At 42.3% G+C, this 20,938-nt stretch overlaps 1 protein-coding gene across 2 annotated transcripts in view; it reads left to right on the top strand.

Annotated features, from left to right (window-relative positions):
* The window catches only part of noa1 (nitric oxide associated 1), a 28,929-nt gene extending 22,021 nt beyond the window's left edge, over positions 1–6,908 (top strand). The window contains exons 5-7 of one of the 2 annotated variants that reach the window (XR_010962723.1): positions 436–552; positions 1,421–1,571; positions 3,809–3,897. Coding sequence is in view for 1 of the 2 variants with exons in the window: in XM_067983393.1 (XP_067839494.1) it covers positions 436–552; positions 3,809–3,926; positions 5,831–6,042 (447 nt within the window). In the remaining variant the exon portion in view is untranslated. Of the gene's footprint in view, positions 1–435; positions 553–1,420; positions 1,572–3,808; positions 3,927–5,830 lie in introns of those variants that run through there. The other variant, XM_067983393.1, reaches the window with a different exon arrangement.
* Positions 6,909–20,938: the final 14,030 nt, after the last annotated feature.

The following is a 20,938-nucleotide window of genomic DNA, read 5'->3' as shown; positions in this document are numbered from 1 at the left end:
ACAATATCTATCAGTTGCATGTGGATTTTGTATTTGATCTTGCCCTTTTAGTTTCTGTATATTAAAATAGCTAGCAGCTGTCTCCTCATGTCAGCACGAGATGTATTACCTGCTCAAAAAGATTAATCATTATAGGAAAGAAAATAGGGATAAAGCAACCACATTTGCAGGCTTTCTATATTAAGATTTAAGCTCTCTTTCCCCATGTTCAATATTTTCTGTATTGCCTGACAAATTGTACGATTGTGTTCTGAAGAAGGGTCTATACCTGAAACATCAACTCATCTGTTCTCTCCACAGATGCTGCCTGACCTGCTGAATGTTTCCATCATTTTCTGTTCTTGTTTTGGATTTCAAACATCTGCAGTTTGTTTACTTTTTGTTAACACTTTTTTAAAAACATTGTTTTAAGACATTTTCATTGCATTTTAATAGGGGGAAAAGTCGGCCTGGTTTTCTGTGGTTGCTTCCAACCAGCTTCCAGTCCACGTAACGAGCCTTGAAAAAGCAGACTTGATTTACCAGAAGCATGCTGGAAAAGCACTACTTGGGGTAGGCTATCATTCTGTATTAGAGTACAGGAAAAAGTTGCAGAGATTGTACAGTTGAAATTTGAACTTGGATGGTAACCGTACTATAGACCAATGTCTGTTTTGTACTTGCAGTATATGAATGTGGCCAAAATGTCCTTCTGTAATTTGTTCTGATATGATTTTAGTTGTGTTAAAGAGGAGTGCAGGTAATAGGTGCTGGGCTGGACAAATGATGCCATGTAAATATATACACAAATAAATTTTGACCACTTCTAACTCTTATTTTTCCAAAAAAAAGTATTCCATATTGTAAATTTTATGATGCATAGGAAAGTAACCATTCAGACAAATAATACTTGTCAACAAAACATGTGCTTTTCTTTTTATATGGATGTATACTGTTAGGGCTTTCAATTTTGATTTTATTACACTTGGATATCAGGTGAGCCATATTCCTGTTCCTTATCAATGTATCTGAAATAATTATAACTGGTATTTTTTTTTCTGCTTTTCTCCCTCCTGGTGGCTCTGACCCTTTCCTAGGGCACAATTCCACAGGTGCATCCTGCTACCTCACTAAAGTGGCCATTATTCATGCATGAAACTTGGCCATAACTGTTGGCAGGCCAAAGTACTGACCGGAGAAGGGGAAAGAGGAGACTTACAGTTGACCATTAAAAGAGCACGCACTTGCATTTGCAGCAGAGATTGGTGGATAGTGATCTGGTGCAGGAACCCTGGCTGTATTTTTTTCCTCTTGTACTCCTCTCCTGAACTCATAATTCAAAGAGACAAATTGTAGCACCCCTACTACAGCTAAGTTAAGTTGGCATAATCTAAGGATCGAACCAAAGGCCTTCCTGTTCTTTATTATTCATCTAACACAGGCACAATGGACCGAATGGCCTCCTTCTTTGCTCTACGATAATATGATCTACTTGCTGTTTAAGCGCACTGTGCCATCAGAATAATAGAACCAGTGGTCTTGAGAAACGTACTGCTCTAGATAAAGTGACCAGCCTGTGGACAATGGAAGAGGTGTGTGCTAGGAACACTAAGCAATCTTCACTTCGGATTGCCTAGCTCTGTTTCATTAATAAAATGCCTTTGCAGCCTAGGTGTGAAACCAAAGGTGCAGTTTTCTGGAGGAAACTGGGTGGCAATCAGTGCATGAAGGACTCATTAACAATTCTCTTAAAACATATCTTATAACCAGCATCCGTTTCCAATTCCACCACTGCAGGTCATCGGGGTTGAACTGTTAGAGAAAGAACTTGCATTTATATAGTGCCTTTCACGTACTCAGGATATAGCAAACTGCTTCACAGCCAATGAATTACTTTTGAATTGGTGGTGTTAATTGAGGAATAAGTGTTAGCTAGGGCACCAGGAGAACACCCCTGATACTCTTCACATAGTGCCGTGGGATCTTTTACGTCCACCTGAACACACAGAAGGGGCCTTGGTTTAACATCTCATTTGAAAGACAACACTTCTGACAATGCAGCACTGCCTCAGCAGGGCACCGAAAGACCAGCCTAGATTATGTGCTGGAGTGGGGTTTGAACCCACGACCTTGTGACTTAGTAGAGCGCTACCACAGAGCCAAGCTGACACTTATGTTAAGAGCAGCTGGGGAGACCGAAATTGGCATGTCTCTTGTCATTTGATTTTGGATAAGAGTCTATAGCTTGTGTGAAGGTAACTTGTGTATCATGTGGACATTGCAGTAAGCTTGGAAGAGTAATCAAAAATGAATGTTAATAAATAATGTCATTAACTTTCTATAGTTCAGCAATACATCTTGGCATATGGAATAGGTGTGACTAAGGGAAAGGGTAGAGCAGTCAAGTGAAGAATCTGAGAGGCCTTGCTGATCTGCATTGAAATGAGATATTTCAGCAGCACCCTGTTGAGTTAAGGGGTCAGGTTAGTGAATACAAGAAGCGATTTCAGACCTCTGGCTAGAAATCGGTTTATTTCAGTATTGAATACTCCTATTGCAGGTAAAAAGCAAAATACTGTATATGCTGGAAATCTGAAACAAAGACAAAAAGTGCTGGAAACACAGGTCAGTCAGCATTGGTGAAGAGAACAGACAAGTTAACATTTCAGGTGTAAGCACATTTTCAGAATTGAAATTTAAGGTGCGCAGGCATATTAATACAATCATATACAATTAATCAAGGAAGTAAGAGGACTGGAGAAATGGGAGAGAAAACCTGGGAGTCAGGTATGAAATTAAAACAGGTTTGACAATGCAGATGTAACTAAAGTCTGAAGTTGCAGAAGTCATTGTTCGAGCCAGAGGTTTGCAGGGTATTGAGGAGGAAGATGAGGTACTATACTTAAAGCTTGCATCGAGCTTCATTGGAACAGTGTACGAGGCCAACAGAGATTAGAGTGAGAATGGGGGGATTGAATTGGTGAGCCACTGGTAGCTCAGGGACGCACTTGCCAGACAGAACAGAAGTGTCCAGCAAAACAATCACCTAATCTGCGTTTGGTTTCCCCAACATTCAGGAGACTGGATGGTGAGCAGCGAATACAGTGTACTAAGTTGGAAGAAGTGCATATACATGGTGCCTCACGTGGAAGGGGTGTTTGAGATCCTGGACAGTTGTGTGGGAGATGATGAATGACCAGGTGTTGCATCTCCTGCATTCGTATGGGAAGGTGCCGAATGAGGGGAGCTGGAGGTTCCTCTGGAAAATGAAGAGGGCCGCAGATGACGTGCTTGATGGTGGGATCATGATTTAGGTGGTGAAGATAGTGAAAGATGAAGGTGAATGTGGAGGCTGAAAGAGACACTGTCACGATTGAGAGGAGGGTTTGGGGGGGGTGGGTGGCCTGGCAGGGAAGAAGCACAAGAAATGGGACAGACCCAGTCAAGGGTCGTGTGGACCACAGCTGAGGGGAATCCTTGACTGAGGAAAAAGGAGGACATTTCAGAAGCTTTCGTGCAGAAGGTAAATTCATCAGGACAGATTCATCAGACGGAGCAACTGGGAGAAAGGGATGGGGTCGGCCTCATACACTGTTCCAATGAAGCTCAATGCAAGCTTCAAGTATAGTACAGACGCAGGGTAGAAAGAAAGTATGAAATTATTAATAGGCACTAAGTGGGAAGAAGTCCTTTTTTAGTGTAGGACTTACAAAAAATGAAAAGCACTCCAGTCTTACCAAACCAGCCTTTCATGTGACTGATCCATGCTATCAAGGATACTGAAGTGCTAACAAACTCTTCTGACCTGTCATGTCCATATTTCTGCTAGGTTCCTATTGGTGGTGAGGAGAGAATGAATGATTTCCCACCCCTGGTTTCTCAGGACATTGAGTTGGAGGGAATTGGTACCCGTGAGGCTGTAGCTGACATTAAGCTCTCTTCAGCAGGTAGTATCCTTTATTTAATCAATTTTTGATGTGTTTATGACAACAAGATCTAGAAATGGATGCAAAGCTAGGCTTATCAAATCAATTCTATTGCAGTGTGACAGGCTCGTAAATATATTTTCTAACATGTATATAATAGATTCTTCTATATAGCGTGCAGCACATAAATCTGTAGCAAAAGAAAAAAAAAATCAAGTGTTCTGCTCCCATCAGCCAAATAAAGAAAGATCCACAGAAAAGCTGCCATTTTTATATTCATGACCCAGCTGAATATGTAACTATACAAATAACATAAACTTAACCCATCAAAATTGTTGTATCACTGCAAATAAATATTAACTTACCTGTGAAATCAGCCACTGTACGGAGGCTTTATGGAGGCTGGGGCTTGATTTGTGCAGCATTTGCCATGCCCTGAGTGGGGAGACTCCACCAAGTAGCAGACTACGAATTCGCCAGTGTCACTCTGTGCACATCACACTAGACGATATTGCTGTCCTGGATACAATTTCAAGAATGCAGTTCAAAAATGCCTGTTTCTGCTCAATTTAATACAGTACTGGACAGAGGGTGGAGCTTACAGATGGCAGCCACACTGTGAATAGCTAGTCTAGCTCAGTCATAATTATACTCTGATGCTTTAAAAACACATTCATTTTCTTATTGGACAAAAAAAAATGTCCTGTTTCTCTCCCTCTTCCCCCCCCCCCCCCCACCAAACCGTAGCCTGATGGAAATCCGATTCATATTTTCTTAACATCTCCTTTCATAGTTCGCTATGTCCCCAGTGCTATTAAATGGGTAAGCCCCTACCTCTCTCTGAAGGTCTAGTGGTTTTAATTTTTACATGCTCTCCATCCCTGCTATTGTACTCTACTCCCTGCTCCAGAATAGAACCCACACTAAACATTGCAAGTACCCTACCAGTTGACCCGTGAGCAACAGCACGGAGAACAACTATGTTGTCAAGTACCGCTGCTGCTGTAAATCTGAATAAGTATTTGAGGTATGCGCTGCATATTCAGTTAACTATAGGGTATATTTATAAGTAAAATATGAATATTGGTGTCAACATTTAGCTCGTTTAAAGTCGCAGTGTCCAATACGTGTTTTGAAAAAGTTACATTGTTTCTAAATCAATCTCTAGTGTTGTCCAAGGTCAGGTAAGGTGGCAGGTGCACAACTCTTGCAGCTGCCAAATGGAAACTCACACTAAGTGCAATGATTCTTACTAATATTTACAGTGTCCATATTTGACTTTAGGCAACACTACAGCTATTTATAGCATGAATCACTGTAGAATTTGTGCCCATCTTTTTAACTAATGGTGCCTTTTGGGGGTGGGGAGTCCTGATGTTAATAACATACCAGACAAATGGAAAATGAGTGGCTTCAGTTACTCTGAGCCTCTTCCACATTTACTAATGACTGGTTTCAGAGCTACATTGACGGGAGCCTGGGGCCAGGTCATCTATTCTTTTCATGTGGCATTTAGGGGCGGGGAGAGTGGGGGCCCTGAGTAAAACTATCTTTGTAATATTCCTTGTGGATCAATGAATGTCCTCAAATCTGCCCACTCTGAGCTGAGAGAAATATTGGATTGGAGAACTTGGAAAGTTGAGAAATTAAAGACTTTTGTACTGCCTGCCCCACTTTTATATGAGCAATGAGTTGTGAGTGGGCAGACTGAAATAACTGGTCAGATGTTTAGGGGCTATTTGAGCAGTGTGCATTAGGTTCAAATGCTTTTAAACGTAGATACAATAACAAGTGTGTTTAAAGTTAATTGTAATGTAACATGGAGAATTCTAGTTAGCTGTACTGAGTAAGAAAATTCAGACACTTCAGTGCTTTGCAGAACTCTTGGAACAAGTGTCTAACCTTTTGTGGTTACCTTTTTTCAGGCTGGGTTGCAGTGACGGCACATTCGGAGGATAAAATTCAGCTTCGGGCCTATACTCCTTCAGGAATCGGCTTAATGGTTGAGAAGCCACCTCTTCTACCGTTCATTGTCAATGTTAAAGGAGAACGGATAAGGAAATCCCCAGCCTATAAACTTAAAAAGCCATTACCCGTTGTGCAAAATCTGCAATCAGTCCCTGCATCCAAAACCTAACCAACTGGAAGAAAGAAGTGATGCAAAGTATTTACAGAAGTGACCATCGTAGGGTTCATAATTAAACAGACACCCAAAGATTGAACTGTTCTTTAATAACACCCATTGTGTAAGTTACTTCGTTTTGCTGTGATTTTGCAAGGAAGCTGGCTACTTACAATCACAAGTGAAGAAGTTAGTTCTCCTAGTGCAGCATTTACTGATTTCCAGGAGGGGTTTTAAGTGGAATCATACCTGAAAGCAGAAGAGTTTTATTTTTCTAAGTTGTACAGTCTGGCAGAATTGAGGATAAATGAATGCACAAAATCATGTTTAGTGCATGGATCTGTTCATCTAAAACTGATGGATGGGGCTAAATAGTGCTCTTCACACATACTTAAACTTAGTGACTACTGTAAAAAAAAAACTTCTCTCCATTTTGTCAGTTCTTTCCTGTTCACTGTTAACAGGAAAATTAAATTAATTCCTTGGCAAATTAATTTGTAATTCTAAGTACTACGGTCAAAGCAAGTCACAGCAGGAGGATTTTCCTGATTTGATTTTTCTCTCACACTATACCTTAATGGGAAAGAACAGAAAAATAGTTTGTAATATTTATATGGTTAAAACTGTCTAACTGTAAGGCAATCATTTTTGCACTTCATTTCTACACTTCATTTCTACTTGTATATGTGACTTGCATTGACATGTAGTGTTTGTTAAGTATGTATAGTATGAAAATTGTACTGAGGCTGCAATGGCATTTACTGTAAGTAAAGCTGATGATTTTCTTGTGTTGCCTGTGCTTCACTCTGATTACAGCTGTTGCCTCAACTGTTGCTTGTGCTTGTCATACTTTATAAAGTGTGAACTGTTGTGACATTGAAGGGCCTGACCTCTGCTTACCACTTTCCTCAATGCCACAACTGAGAGTAGCAATTCACCACATAGGGAATGGTGGACATGCCTCATATCTTTGCACTATGTGGCATGACATGTTAGTACACCACCACTTTGCTCAGTGTGAATGTATGTAATTAATATCAAGGTGCATATGCAGGCTCATACTTGATAACCTACCAAAAATAAGTCTCTTTGTGGGATGTATCAAATGAGTTTGCTGGCGAGTCTAATTTTTTAAATAACATGAGACAATGAGATAAAGTTGCAGGAAGAGAAATGGGTGAAAGAAAAGCATTTAAGTAGTGCATTTTACATACTCAGGACATCTCTAAGTGCTTCAGAGCCAATGAAGTACTTTTGAAGTGTAATCACTGTTGTAATGTAGGGAAACACAAACAGCCATTTTATGCACTGCAAGGCCCCCAAAGAGCAGTCAGAATGACCTGATAACCTGTTTGTGATGTTGGTTGAGGGATAAATATTGTCCAGGACCCTCTGAGAACTCCCCAGCTCTTTTTCAAATAATGCTCTGAGATCTTTTACATCCACCTGAGAGGGCACCTGGGACTTAAAGTCGGCACCTCTGACAGTGCAGCACTCCCTCGTTACTGCACTGAAAGTATGGTTTGAACTCATGAACTTCTGACTCAGAGGCAAGAGTGCTACCACTGAGCCAAGGGAAGCTCTTCTCTGGTTGGCTGAGGTATTATTAGATGAAGTACAGGGGCCTTTACTCTATATTTAACCATACTGTATCTGACCAGGGTATACTTGATGCTAATAATGCCTGAAATGGAGAGTGTTCTACTCCCTAATACACAATCCACCCAAAAAAAAAAGTTTAGCCAACTTCTTTCATTCATTATGTTCACTGTTGGGGCCTTGCATTTCCATTAGAACATAGTTTTTTAAAAAAATATTCTACTTGAACCATTGTGCCTGGGGGCAGATGCGAAGGTATCACAATTCTCAAACTGCTTTATCTTGCATCCTCCTTCCCTGCCTTCAAAGGTTCGTTAAAAACTTCTACAAATTAATTCCAGTCACTTATAGCAGTGCGGCCTCCAGGTGTGATTGTCGGGGGAATTACCCAATCATCTCCATTCTGGCTGGGAATAGTGGTGTTGCTATATGCTGCTAACCTTTGGGCTCTTTGAAATGATGTTTTGAATAGTGTATAAGTGTATGAAATAGCTCTGCTGGAATTCCCTACTTACTCTTAGGAACTGAATTTTTTGGGGGAGGAGGGGTCTCCCAATCATCTGCCGTAACTTCAGCAGATGAGCTGCGAAAACCCTAGAATACCGGTGTAAATGCTGTTGACACCGTTTTTCCAGGGTTTCGTGGCTCCTTCGCCGAAGCTGCGGAGGCAGAATGGGAGAATTCTCCCCTCTAATTTAAAAATGGTTTTTTTTGTGTGTAAGCAATTCGAGTAAACTTTAGCAACTCCTCTCCATACGTGTGACAGCTTCTGTAAGGTTGTTTTGAAGTCTTTCCCAAAGAGAACAAACCCAACTTCATTAACCTTTCCTCACAGCCTAGATCCCTAATACCATATATGAGCTCTGTTACCCTAAGTTGCACTTTCTCAAGGGTAGTAATATCCCTCCCATATTGAGATGATCAGTGCTGGGTGCAGTACCCATTTAATTTGTGTTCAACCATTTCTGTGGAAAAGAGCAAGATTGTTAGTTTCAAAAGTATTTGTATTTCCCTATCTATAATATAGTAAAAACCTTGCATATAGCATCTGCTTCCTATAACTCTTAATTCCTGTAACACTTTCCAAGTATGATATTTCCATCATTCTTAAACTTTGCCTATTATATTTCTGATTAAGCCCTTCCAGCACTAGATGGCTTTCTTCAAGGGTAGGTGCTGTTCTCCACAGCACTACTCACCGGAGGCCTGGGAAAATTGGGGCTCTCATTGGACCCACATGCCCTGTGAATCTGTCCTCTCCACCCTCCCTCCTGCCATTTGCCCACTCCAGCTCTGCGCTGAACACCAGTGGCCCTTCTCTGTGCTTTCTTGCTGCCCCTCTTAGATTTCCCCACCATCCTTATCCTACCCCACACAGTTACAAATCTTAGCCATCACCCAGGAATCAGGCTGAAATTGTTTAAAGTATAATATGCCCCAGAATTTCCTTAATGTGATTTACACTGCTGTTGCACCTTTTTTGAAAAAAGTTATATCTGCCGCTGGCCACTAGAGGGAGGTACACAATGTTTTCTGGGTTTGCTTATTTGCATACCTACTGGTGCAAGGATTGGTGAAACTTCTGTCAACCTTTTAAATGTATCCTTCAGCCTCTGCTATTCATCAGAACACTGCGAGACAAGACGGTGCGGCAGGAACACTTCTTGATTCTTTCAATTCTCTCAAATTACTATACTGCATGTCTTACCAATATTTTTATTACACTTGGGCAGAAATATGAATATTCAAGTGCCATCTGTGCCCAGGTGGAGGAGGCACTGACTGCCAACTCCCTCACCCCCAGAACTGCAGAACCATGGCAAATGTTCCAGATCTTCACCAGGATAGGTAAGGTAACACTGAACACTTCTCCCTTCTCTTCCTTGCCCACTCTGGGCATCAGCACAATCTTCACCCTCTTAAAGCAACATTTTCCCAACTAAGCCCATCACATTGCACTCTGGTAAAGGGTACCCCCAACTCCGTATCCTGCACTATGGCTACAGAGCTCCCCTAATACATGATTGCTGTGCACAACCCTGTCCTCCACTTTAACACCCCCCACCTTTTACTTCACCTCTCCCATGCCACTTGGCACACACTCCTTAACTTCCAGCCTTACCATCATTTACTTATCTCTGCAGGAGAAATTGGTGCACAATGCCCCCAAAGACAGACCACTTTAAACCCTTCACCACCTTCAAGAATAAGGCCAGGCTCTTCCCTTGCGAGTTGCTACGGCTGGTGGCATCTTGCCAGCATCAGGTTACTGGTTGAGCACCTGCACTATCACTCTGGCATCCCTGTGAAGCACTGCACAGCCACAACCCTCTGTCTCCTTAATCCCAAGGGAGAAATCCTCATCCAGTCTTAGCTTCTGCCCTTGTTGCCTGCAGATCCACCACAGCAGCAGGAGAACACAGAAGGAGAAAGGATGATAAGCTGCCCGATATTGCCATCCCTCAGGATAGCATCAACGTCAGGCTTTCAGCCACCCCCCTCAGAGTGCCACGCCAGTGCAACATGAGAGGTGAGACCAGGTTGCTCACCCTCCGGAGATGTAGCTAGTGGTGGTGCCATTCCAGGAGCCGAGGGCCATCTTAGTCCCATGACTCTTGTGCACCATGAGTCAATCACCTCCCCGCTCCAGGCCGTCAGGTGGATCTAGAAGAAGCACGAGAATAGGTAGCCATGGGGAAACACCATACCCCCTACCATGTACAAGTACACCAACGTTGGGTGGGGCAGGAAGTTGGGGTTTGAAAAACTGAGAAGCAATCAGAAACAAATGCAGGTGGCTGTAGGCAGAAGGCAACAACAAAAAAACACTTTAAAAAAATACTTCCTACCTTCAGAAATCTTCAATAAAAGATCTCCAGCCTCTTCTCTGTCAGGAACTCCTCACTTCTGCCTTTTAACCACTGACACTAATAGCTCCTTGAAACAGGTATAACTTACCCCGAGTGCACTAGTGGGGTAAGTCCAGGAAATGCCCATTCAGAGGGCCACTGGTTGACAGGCTTATAAATGAGGCCAACAGCAACTAGTAGGCATATCATGGAATGGCTCCAGGAGTGCAAGGAAATTTGGTAGAAGATAATTAAAGGTGTACAAGCACTGGAAACGGCTTTCCTGCGAGTTTCCTTGCTGAAAACAATTACCTTGAAAATGCCAAAAACGGGGAGGAAATTCATCCCCTATGTTTTTATCAAGATAGTCAAGAAGCAGTCATCACTTAAGAACGTAAAGCCAGTACCCAGTTCACAGCCGAGATTGCAGCACCGTGGCCTTTATGGGGTTAGGAATGGGTGTCATAGCATTCGTTCTCTTCTACCTGCAAAAATACTGTGACACCCAGCCATTCTGCCCAACACCACCGCATCCCTGATCCCTCCCTTCCCAGGACTTTTTTTTATTCGTTCATGGGATGTGGGCATCGCTGGCAAGGCCAGCATTTATTATCCTTTAATCCCTAATACTCCCAGACCCCCAAACCAGCCTCCCCAATCTTGCTATATTCATGGACCCGTAGTCCCACATCCAAGTATCAAATTCCCCACTGCTCCCAAACTCCACCCTCAATCTCCTAGACTCCAGCTCCCCTTCCATTAATCGCAGATTCTACAACCCACACTAAACGTTTTCCTCCTATGATCCCCACCCAGCTAAACAGAAAAATATTATGCTAAAAAACAAGAATAAACAACACCATGGATGAATAAAGAGATAACAGTAAAATTGAAACTAAAGAATCATAGAATGGTTACAACACAGAAGGTGGCCATTCAGCCCATCAAGCCTGTGCCGGGTCTTTGTAAGAGCAATCCAGTTAGTCCCATTCCCCGGACTAAGAACATAAAGCCAGTACCCAGCTCACATCCAGGACTGCAGCCCTACGGCCTTTATGTGGTTAGGGATGGATGTCATAGTATTTATTCTCCTCTACCTGAAAAAATACTGTCACACCCAGCCATTCTTCCCAAGAAAAAGGCATTCGCTGAGTGCATAGACAATAAAAGAGAGGATGACAAAAGGGAATACGAAGAGGTTAGGAAAGAAGTCAAAAAACAATTAGGAAAGCAAAAAGGAACTAAGAGATTAAATTATCAACGAATATAAAAAGAAATAGTAAAGTATTCTACAGACACATAAATAACAAAAGAAAAATCAGGATAGGGATAGGGCCACTAAGGGATTCACAAAATAAATTCACAGGTAATGACAACAAAGTGACAGAAATATTAAATAGTTACTTTGCCTCCGTGTTCACCAGGAAGACTAACAAGGTGGGCAGGACATTAGAAGAAGAGATCAAAAAAGTTATAAAGACATTTAAGATAGAAAGGGGAGAGATAATTGATAAACTAATCAAACTGAGAGAGGACAAACCCCTGGTCCGGATGGATTGCATCTATGTATATTAAAAGAAGTTAGGGAAGAGATAACAGAGGCACTATAAAAATTCATTAGAAAAAGGAATCGTGCTGGAGGACTGGCAGACAGCTAATGTGATTCCTATATTTAAAAAGGGAGATAGAACAAGTCCAGGGAACTATAGACCAATTAGCCTAATGTCAACACTGATTACAAAAGATAAGGTAACAGAAAGAGTACACAAGGGTAATGCAGTAGATGTACTATGTTTGGACTTTCAAAAAGCCTTCGATAAGGTACCGCATATTACTTATGGAGCCCGATATTAGCAGGGAGGCAGTTTGGCAGCGAGGGAAGGGCGATTGGGCGCATGGCAAACCCGCGTGAGCCAAACTTACCGTTTCCGACGCGATCGCACGTTGATTGATAGTGGTCAACGTCCTCTCCGGGTTTCATGCCCGGCAGCCAGCCGGATTGACAGGGGGGGCGGGAAAGAGAGCGAGCAAGATGTCATCTGGCGCTGGACTGGAAGACCGGGGGTGGGGAGAGGGGAAGATCGGGGGGAGAGAGGAAGATTGGGGGTGGGAGGAAGACCGTGGTGGGGGGGGTGGGGGGGGGGGGGGAGAGGGGAAGATCGAGCAAGATCAGGAGGGTGAGATCGGGGGAATATCGGAGCGGGAGACATCAGACATCGGAGCAGGTTTCAAAGGTAGGTGCATTTAGTGTTTTCACTTCATTGCATGTTTTTTTATTTAATTTATTTCGTTTCTTTCTCCCTGATCTGGCCCTTCATACCTGGTGAAACCAGGCATGAATCAGAAGTGGTGGGCAAGCCGCCCAGGTAAGTTAAAAATCATTACAATCACTTCATCTGCCACAGGTAAAGTGCCTTAAATCCCTCAATGAGGTACATTTGGCTCTTTAACTGTCATCCCCCCAGCTTTAATTGCCAGCGGGACTTCCAGTTTTGGGTTGCCCGCGCGCACACAGGTGGGTCCCTGGGAAACTCGGAAGCCAGCAGGTTGGAGCCGGCTTCGGAACCCAAACAGGATTTGCGCAATTTTCGGAACTCCCACGCCCCAATGCACATGCATTTGCCTCCTAAAATCACCCCCATGATGTCAGAGCATGTGGAGTCAGGGGACAAGTAGAAGAGTGGATAGCAAACTGGCTACAAAACAGAAAACAGAGAGTAGGGGCTAAGGGTAGTTACTCAGACTGGCAAAAGGCGGGAAGTGGTGTTCCACAGGGATCGGTGCTGGGACCATTCTTGTTCACAATTTACATTAACGATTTGGACTTGAGAATCCGAAGTATAGTTTCAAAATTTGTGGATGAATTCGGGGCTATAGTTAATACCGAGGAATGCAACAAAATACTGGAATTAATGAACTTGCAGAATGGGCGTGTAACTGGCAAATTAATTTCAATATAGATAAGTGTGAGGTGGTGCAGTTTGGTAGTCACATACTGCTTAGATAACAAGAGTCTCAATGGGGTAGAGGAGCAAAGGGACCTAGTGGTACAGATACACAAATCACTAAAAGTAGCGATGCAGGTTAATAAGGCCATAAAAAAGCAAACCAAGCACTGGGGTTCATTTCTAGAGGGATAGAATTGAAAAGAAGAAGTTATGTTAAACTTGTATAGAACCTTGGTTAGACCACACTTGGAGTATTGTGCACAATTCTGGTCTCCATATTAAAAAAAGGATATAGAGGCACTGAAGGAGGTGCAAAAAAGATTCACAAGGATGATACCAGAACTGAGAGGATATCCTAATCAGAAAAGGCTGAACAGGCTGGGGCTCTTTTCTCCAGAAAAGAGAAGGCTGAGGGGTGACCTGATAGAGGTCTTTAAGATAATGAAAGGATTTGATAGGGTAGACGTAGAGAAAATGTTTCCACTTGTGGGAGGAGACCAAAACTGGATGTCATCAATATGAAATAGTCACTAATAAATCCAATAAGGAATTCAGGAGAAACTTCTTTACCCAAAGAGTGGTAAGAATGTGGAACGCGCTATCACAAGGAGGCGAATAGCATAGATGCATTTAAGGGGAAGCTAGATAAAAACATGAGGGAAAAATGTGTGAGAAAAACAACATTAGAGCAGAAGGACAGGTGTATGGCCCAAATAAGTGTCCTTTATACAAACGCACGAAGTATAAGGAGCAAAGTGAATGATTTGCAGGCACAAATTCAACTTAGAGGGTACAACATGATAGCCATTACTGAGACATGGCTGCAAGACGGTCAGGATTGGGAACTGAATGTACCAGGTTATAAGGTCTACAGGAAGGATAGGGAAACTGGTAGAGGAGGAGGAGGAGCCTTAGTGATTAAGGATGAAATTACTTCAATGATAAAAGAGAGGATATAACGAGAGGTAAGCAGACAGTGGAGACTTAATGGGTAGAATTAAGAAATAAAAAATGATTTAAGACTAGTGGGAATTGTGTATGGGTAGCAGCTGTGAAGTGGCAGAATGTATAAATGCAGAGATGAAAGAAGCATGTAGCAAAGGCAGTGTGGTCTTAATGGGGGATTTTAACTTTCTTATTGATTGGGATAAGCAGATGAGCTCATGTCAGTAGTGAATTTGTTGAGTGTGTTCAGATCAGCTTTCTGCAACAATATGCCCTAGAATCAACAAGGGGGGCAGGCCATATTAAATTTAATAATGAGTAATGAGACAGATTTAGTTAACAGCCTAGCAGTGCATGAACATTTATCTAATAGCGATCATAATGTGATCGAGTTCAATGTTTTGTTTGAAAGGGAGAATCCCAAATCAGCTACTGAGATTCTAAATTTAGGTAAGACCGACTTCAATGGGATGAGAGAGAGACTGTCCACAGTAAACTGGGCAAATCGTTAATGGGTAAAATGACAGAAGATCAGTGGGAGGTGTTCGAAAAAAATTTAACGTGATACAAAACCAGTTTATACCCCTAAGGGGCAAGAGCTCTACTGGCCAAAAAAAAAGCCATGGATGACAAAAGAGGTAAGGGACAATATGAAACTAAAAGAAAAAGCATCCAAAAATGCAAAAAATAGCACTGATCCTGCCAACTGGAAGAGATACAAAGAACAGCAAAGAGTGACAAAACAGATAGTAAGAGCAACAAAAAGGGAGTAGGAAAAGAAACTTGTAAGGGATATCAAAATCAACACAAAAAATTTTACAATTATATTAGGAAAAAGAGGGTGGTCAAGAGTAATGTGGACCCCTTAAAAACTGATAACGGTGATATTGTAAATGAAAATAAGAAATGGCGGATATGTTAAATAATTACTTTGCATCAATATTTACAGTAGAGGAAGAGAATAGCATGCCAGACACCCCAAGGAAACTAATTTTGAATCAGGGACAAGGACTCACCATAATTAACATAAGCACATTAACAGAAATGAAGAAAATAATGGGACTAAAGAGTGACAAATCCCCAGGACCAGATGGTTTCCATCCAGGGGTTTTAAAGGAAGTAGGCGAGAACATTACAGAAGCCCTAACTATAATCTTCCAAAGTTCTCTCGATTCAGGAACCGTTCCTTTAGATTGGAAAATTGCACATGTCACTCCGCTATTTAGGAAAGGTGAGAGAGGGAAACTAGGGAATTATAGACCAATAAACCTAACATCTGTTGTTGGGAAATTACTAGAGTCTATAATTCAGGATAGAGTGACTAACACCTTGAAAATTTTCAGTTGATCAGAGAGAGCCAGCATAGATTTGTAAAGGATAGGTCATGCCTGACAAACCTGATTGAATTTTTTGAAGAGGTGACTAAAGTAGTGGTCAGGGGAATGTCTATGGATGTTGTTTATATGGACTTCCAGAAGGCATTCGATAAAGTCCCTCATAAGAGACTGTTAGCTAAAGTTGAAGCTTATGAAATTGAGGGCAAATTATTGACCTGGTTAGGAAATTGGCTGAGTGGCAGGAGACAGAGAGTAGGGATAATGGGCAGGTACTCAAATTGGCAGGATGTGACTAGTGGTGTCCCACAGGGATCTGTGTTGGGGCCTCAACTATTCACTGTATTTATTAATGACTTAGATTACAGGATAGAGAGCCACATATCCAAGTTTGCCGATGACACAAAGATAGGTAGCATTGTAAGCAGTGTAGATGGAAGCATAAAATTACAGAGAGATATTAATAGATTAAGTGAATGGGCAAAACTGCGGTAAATGGATTGCAATGTAGACAAATGTGAGGTCATCTACTTTGGACCTAAAAAGGATAGATCAGAGTACTTTCTAATGGTGAAAAGCTCAAAATAGTGGAGATCGAAAGGGACTTAGGAGTCCATGTACATAGATCATTGAAATGTCATGGATAGGTACAGAAAATAATCAAAAAGGCTAATGGAATGCTGGCCTTTATATCAGAGGACTAGAATACAAGAGGGTAGAAGTTATGCTACAGCTAAACAATACCCTGGTTAGACCGCACCTGGAGTATTGTGTTCAATTCTGGGCATCGCACCTTTGGAAGGATATATTGACCTTGGAGGGAGCACAGCGTAGATTTACTAGAATGATACCTGGACTCTAAGGGTTAAATTACAAGGAGCGATTACACAAACTAGGGTTGTATTCCCTGGAATTTAGAAGATTTAAGGGGTGATTTGATCGAAGTTTTCAAGATATTACGGGGAACTGATAGGGTAGATGGAGAGAAACTAATTCTGCTGGTTGGGGAGTCTAGGACTAGGGGACATAGCCTAAAAATTACAGTCAGGACTTTCAGGAGTGAAGTTTGGAAACACTTCTACACGCAAAGGTTGGTAGAAGTTTGGAACACTCTCCCGCAAATGGCAGCTGGTGCTAGCTTAATTGTTCATTTTAAATCTGAGATTGATAGATTTTTGTTAACCAAAGGTGTTAAGGGATACAGGGTTAAGGCTGGTATATGGAGTTAGGTCACAGATCAGCCATGATCTCATTGAATGGTGGAACAGGCTCGAGCAGCTAAATTGCCTACTCCTGTTCCTATGTTCCTAGAAAGGAATAGAAGGATATGCTGATATGGTTAGATGAAGAGGGGTGGGAGGAGGTTCATGTGGAGCATAATCGCTGGCATAGATCAGTTGGGCCGAATGGCCTGCTTCTGTACTGTGGACTCTAAGTTACTTTATGTAGCAGCTCCCTTCCCCAATGACCCCCCCATCTTACTGGTCCCAAGACCACCAATCGAACACACCACTCAGTACTCTCAGACCCTGGATTCCCCTCCCCCTACCTCAATACATTCCTCTGATCCTTGCACACCCCACCGGCCCCCTCTCAGACACCAGGCTAACTTCCCTGTACTAATAATTCATTCCCTGCCCTAGTAATGATTCCTGCAACATCTTCACAACCCTCTTCATGTGCATCCTGGTTTTCTGAAGAAAGATAAAACGTAATATTGAGTGCATACCTAACATCAAGAAACATCGTCATAAACATCATAATAACCAAGGACACTGGTTTACAATAACTTCAACCTGAAAATATTACTAACTTTCTCCTAATATGGTGTAATAGAAACACAATTTAACTGAATCACAGTCAGTTTGATAAAATCTTGAATGTTACATGGGATAAAACAGCACATCCTCTGACTCACCATCAGCAACACTGAATGGACATTTACTGGTATGTAATTAAAAGTTATAAAAGAAAAAAATATATATAATACAACAATTTTATAATTTGGAGCAGGAGCTCAGCTTCCATCACACCTACCATAACATATATTGTTTGTGGCATAAGTTTTACCCAAACCACCTAATTATTTTTAGGTCAGTAAAGTCTTGTCTCTGCCAAATTACCCCTGCGTTGCATTTCCGGTATTATATAACATGTAATTCATTCCATCCCATAGGGGAAAATCATTACCAAAGGCACTGCCCCTTGGAATCTTAATACTTCAGGTAGCTGCTGCTGATTCCCAGCTTCACTTTAAGGTAGACTCTCACGTCTTTGTAGAAGCAACAGATCGATGGATCTTTCACTCCAGTCCAAGAACTGAAACACGCAGTGAAACCTTGAGAGCAATTAACAGGTGATAAATCAATATTAGGAATAATAAATCATTATGAATGATACCCACTCAACTTGCATTTATTTAGCACCTTTATAGTAAAATGTCCCAAGGCATTTCACAGGAGCGTAATCAGACAAAAATTGACACTGCGCTAAGGAAAGGGATATTAGTACAGGTAACCAAAAGCTTGGTCAAAGAGGTAGGTTTTAAGGAGGGTCTTAAAGGAGGAGAGAGGTGGAGAGGCAGCATAAACATCACGTGTAAAATAGAAAGGATTTTTTTTAAAACAAAAGCAAAATACTGCGGATGCTGGAAATCTGAAATAAAAACAGAAAATGCTGGAAAAGCTCAGCAAGTCAGGCAGCATCTGTGGAGAAAGAAACAGAGTTAATGTTTCAGGTTGAAGACCTTGAGTCAGAACTGGAAGATGTTAAAGAGTTAAAGTTTTTAAGCAAGTACAGAGTTAGGGAAAGGGGGGGGAGGGGAGGAAAGAACAAAAGGGAAGGTCTGTGATAGGGTAGAGGGCACGAGTGATTAAATGACAAAAGGGATGATGGTGCAAGGCAAGGAGAGTGGTAATGGGACAAGTAAAGAAACAAAAGATCGGTCTAGAGGAGCTGTAAATGGCAACAGCAGAACCATTTCCAGCAGCTGCAGTCCCACAAAAAAAAATGGGATCAGTGATTATGATCTGAAGTTATTGAAATCAGTGTTGAGTCCGGAAGGTTGTAAAGTGCCTAAACGAAAGATGAGGTGCTGTTCCTTGAGCTTCCGTTGAGCTTCATTGGAACACTGTAAGAGGTCGAGGACAGAGAGGTCAGAGTGGGAGTGGAACAGGGAATTAAAATGGCAAGCGACCAGCAGGTCAGGGTCACGTTTGCGGACTGAGGGGAGGTGTTCAGCAAAGCGATCGCCCAATCTGCGTTTGGTCTCCTCACTGTATAGGAGACTGCACTGTGAGCAGTGAATACAGTATACTAAATTGAAAGAAGTACAAGTAAATCGCTGTTTCACCTGGAAGGAGTGTTTGGGGTCCTGGACGGTGGGAAGGGAGGAGGTGAAAGGGCAGGTGTTGGATCTCCTGTGCTCACACGGGGAGGTGCCGTTTGGAAGAGAGCAGGTGTTGGGGGTGATGGAAGAGTGGACGGAGGGAGCAGTCCCTTCGGAATGCTGAGGGGAGGGGAAGATGTGTTTGGTGGTGGGATCGCGCTGGAGGTGGGGGAAATGGCGGAGGGTGATATGTTGAATGTGGAGGCTGGTGGGATGGAAGGTGAGGACAAGAGGGGCCCTATCATGGTTCTGGGAGGGAGGGGAAGGGGTGAGGGCAGAAGTGCAGGAAATAAGACAGACACAGGTGGAGGGCCCTGTCAACTACAGTGGAGGGGAATCCTCGGTTGAAAAAAAACAATTTTTTAAAATGAATGGGTTATCACTATGGTGATAATAATGCTATTCGAAACAGCAGGCTATAACTATCAGGTCGGATAGAGACTTAAAGGGTTGGCTGGGAGGGAGCTGTGAATGTGTAGGTTGATCTCCACTCAAAGAATAAGATAAACTCTACACAGTAAGTACAGCACCAAGCACAGATGACTGCAATCTGTGCTCAGCTAGGAGACAGTGTTAGCGGCAAAACAGTTGGCCATAGCACCCTGACCTACAGCCACAGTGCCCTTGAGCCAGGCTTCCTGCTCCTGTTCATTATCCAATGACCCCGGATGGAAAATATTTACATGTGTGAGTGGTTTTGGCCTCCCCTCCGCCGGCATCTCCCAGCGCGGTTCAGTAGCCTCATGGCACTCACTGTCTGTGTTGACACATGAAGATTGGGCAGCTGAGCAAAGTACCAGTGGATGCTGGTAGCATGAGTCAGCACCTTGAGGAGAGGAGCTGGGAGGGGGAGGGAGTTATTGTTTATATGGCATTTCAGACGACAGGCCTAACATGACCTAACAAGCAGCATTAGCTAAAGGAACTGAAAGAATTTGTTTCAGTTTGTTTAAAAGCTGGGAAATAAGTTTGCACTTGACCACTTTGTTTCAGCTTAGATTGATTTTTCTTAAACTACATCTACTGCTTTTGCAGTCCTATGTAACCGGCCTGGAATGGTGGATGTCTGCATTTCATCTTAAAATGACAAGGGGTTTGCAGCAAATTAATCACATCAGTTTAATTGTTCTCGATTCCCCTTAGCACCGATTTTTTCACATTCACACGTTCTAGGTTTCATGTACCAGCAGGTTTTACCTTTGCTCTAGGCAGGTGTTGCTCCATTTCACACACTTGCTGCAAAACGCGGTGCTCACTGTAAGTCAGTTTTTCTGAACCTCAGAGTTCTATAAGAGTAAGGAATGGAGCCTTGCAGCTATACCCAGGCTTCATGGGATTCCTTTTTAACGACGGATGGAAAATAGACGCTGGGGACCCGACCACTGCTTGGAATCATTCTATATATACACGTACACGTACACATACATACACAAAGGCAAATGAAATTCAACATAGCGAAGTGTCGGGTGATTCATTTTGGTAGGAGGAATAAAGGGGCTACTTATTCCTTGGAAGGTAAGGAACTAAATGTGGTAGAGGAGCAAGGAGATCTGGGAATACAGATACATCAATCACTAAAAGTAGCAACGCAAGTTGATAAGGCCATAAAGGGTGCAAGTCAGGTACTGGGGTTCATTTTTAGAGGAATAGAATACAAAAGCAGGGAGGTAATGTTAAATTTATATCGAGCATTGGTTGCAACAACTTGCATTTATATAGTTCTTTTAACGTAGTAAAAGCGCCTCACAAGAGCATAATCATACAAAAATTGACACCGAGCCAAAGAAGGAGTCATTAGGACAGGTGACCAAAAGCTTGGTCAAAGAGATAGGTTTTAAGGAATGTCTT

This window comes from Heptranchias perlo, chromosome 4 (assembly GCF_035084215.1).
Source record: "Heptranchias perlo isolate sHepPer1 chromosome 4, sHepPer1.hap1, whole genome shotgun sequence".
Taxonomy (NCBI): Eukaryota; Metazoa; Chordata; class Chondrichthyes; order Hexanchiformes; family Hexanchidae; genus Heptranchias; species Heptranchias perlo.
Note: the sequence above shows the minus strand (reverse complement) of the source record. Positions and strands in the feature narration are given on the sequence as shown.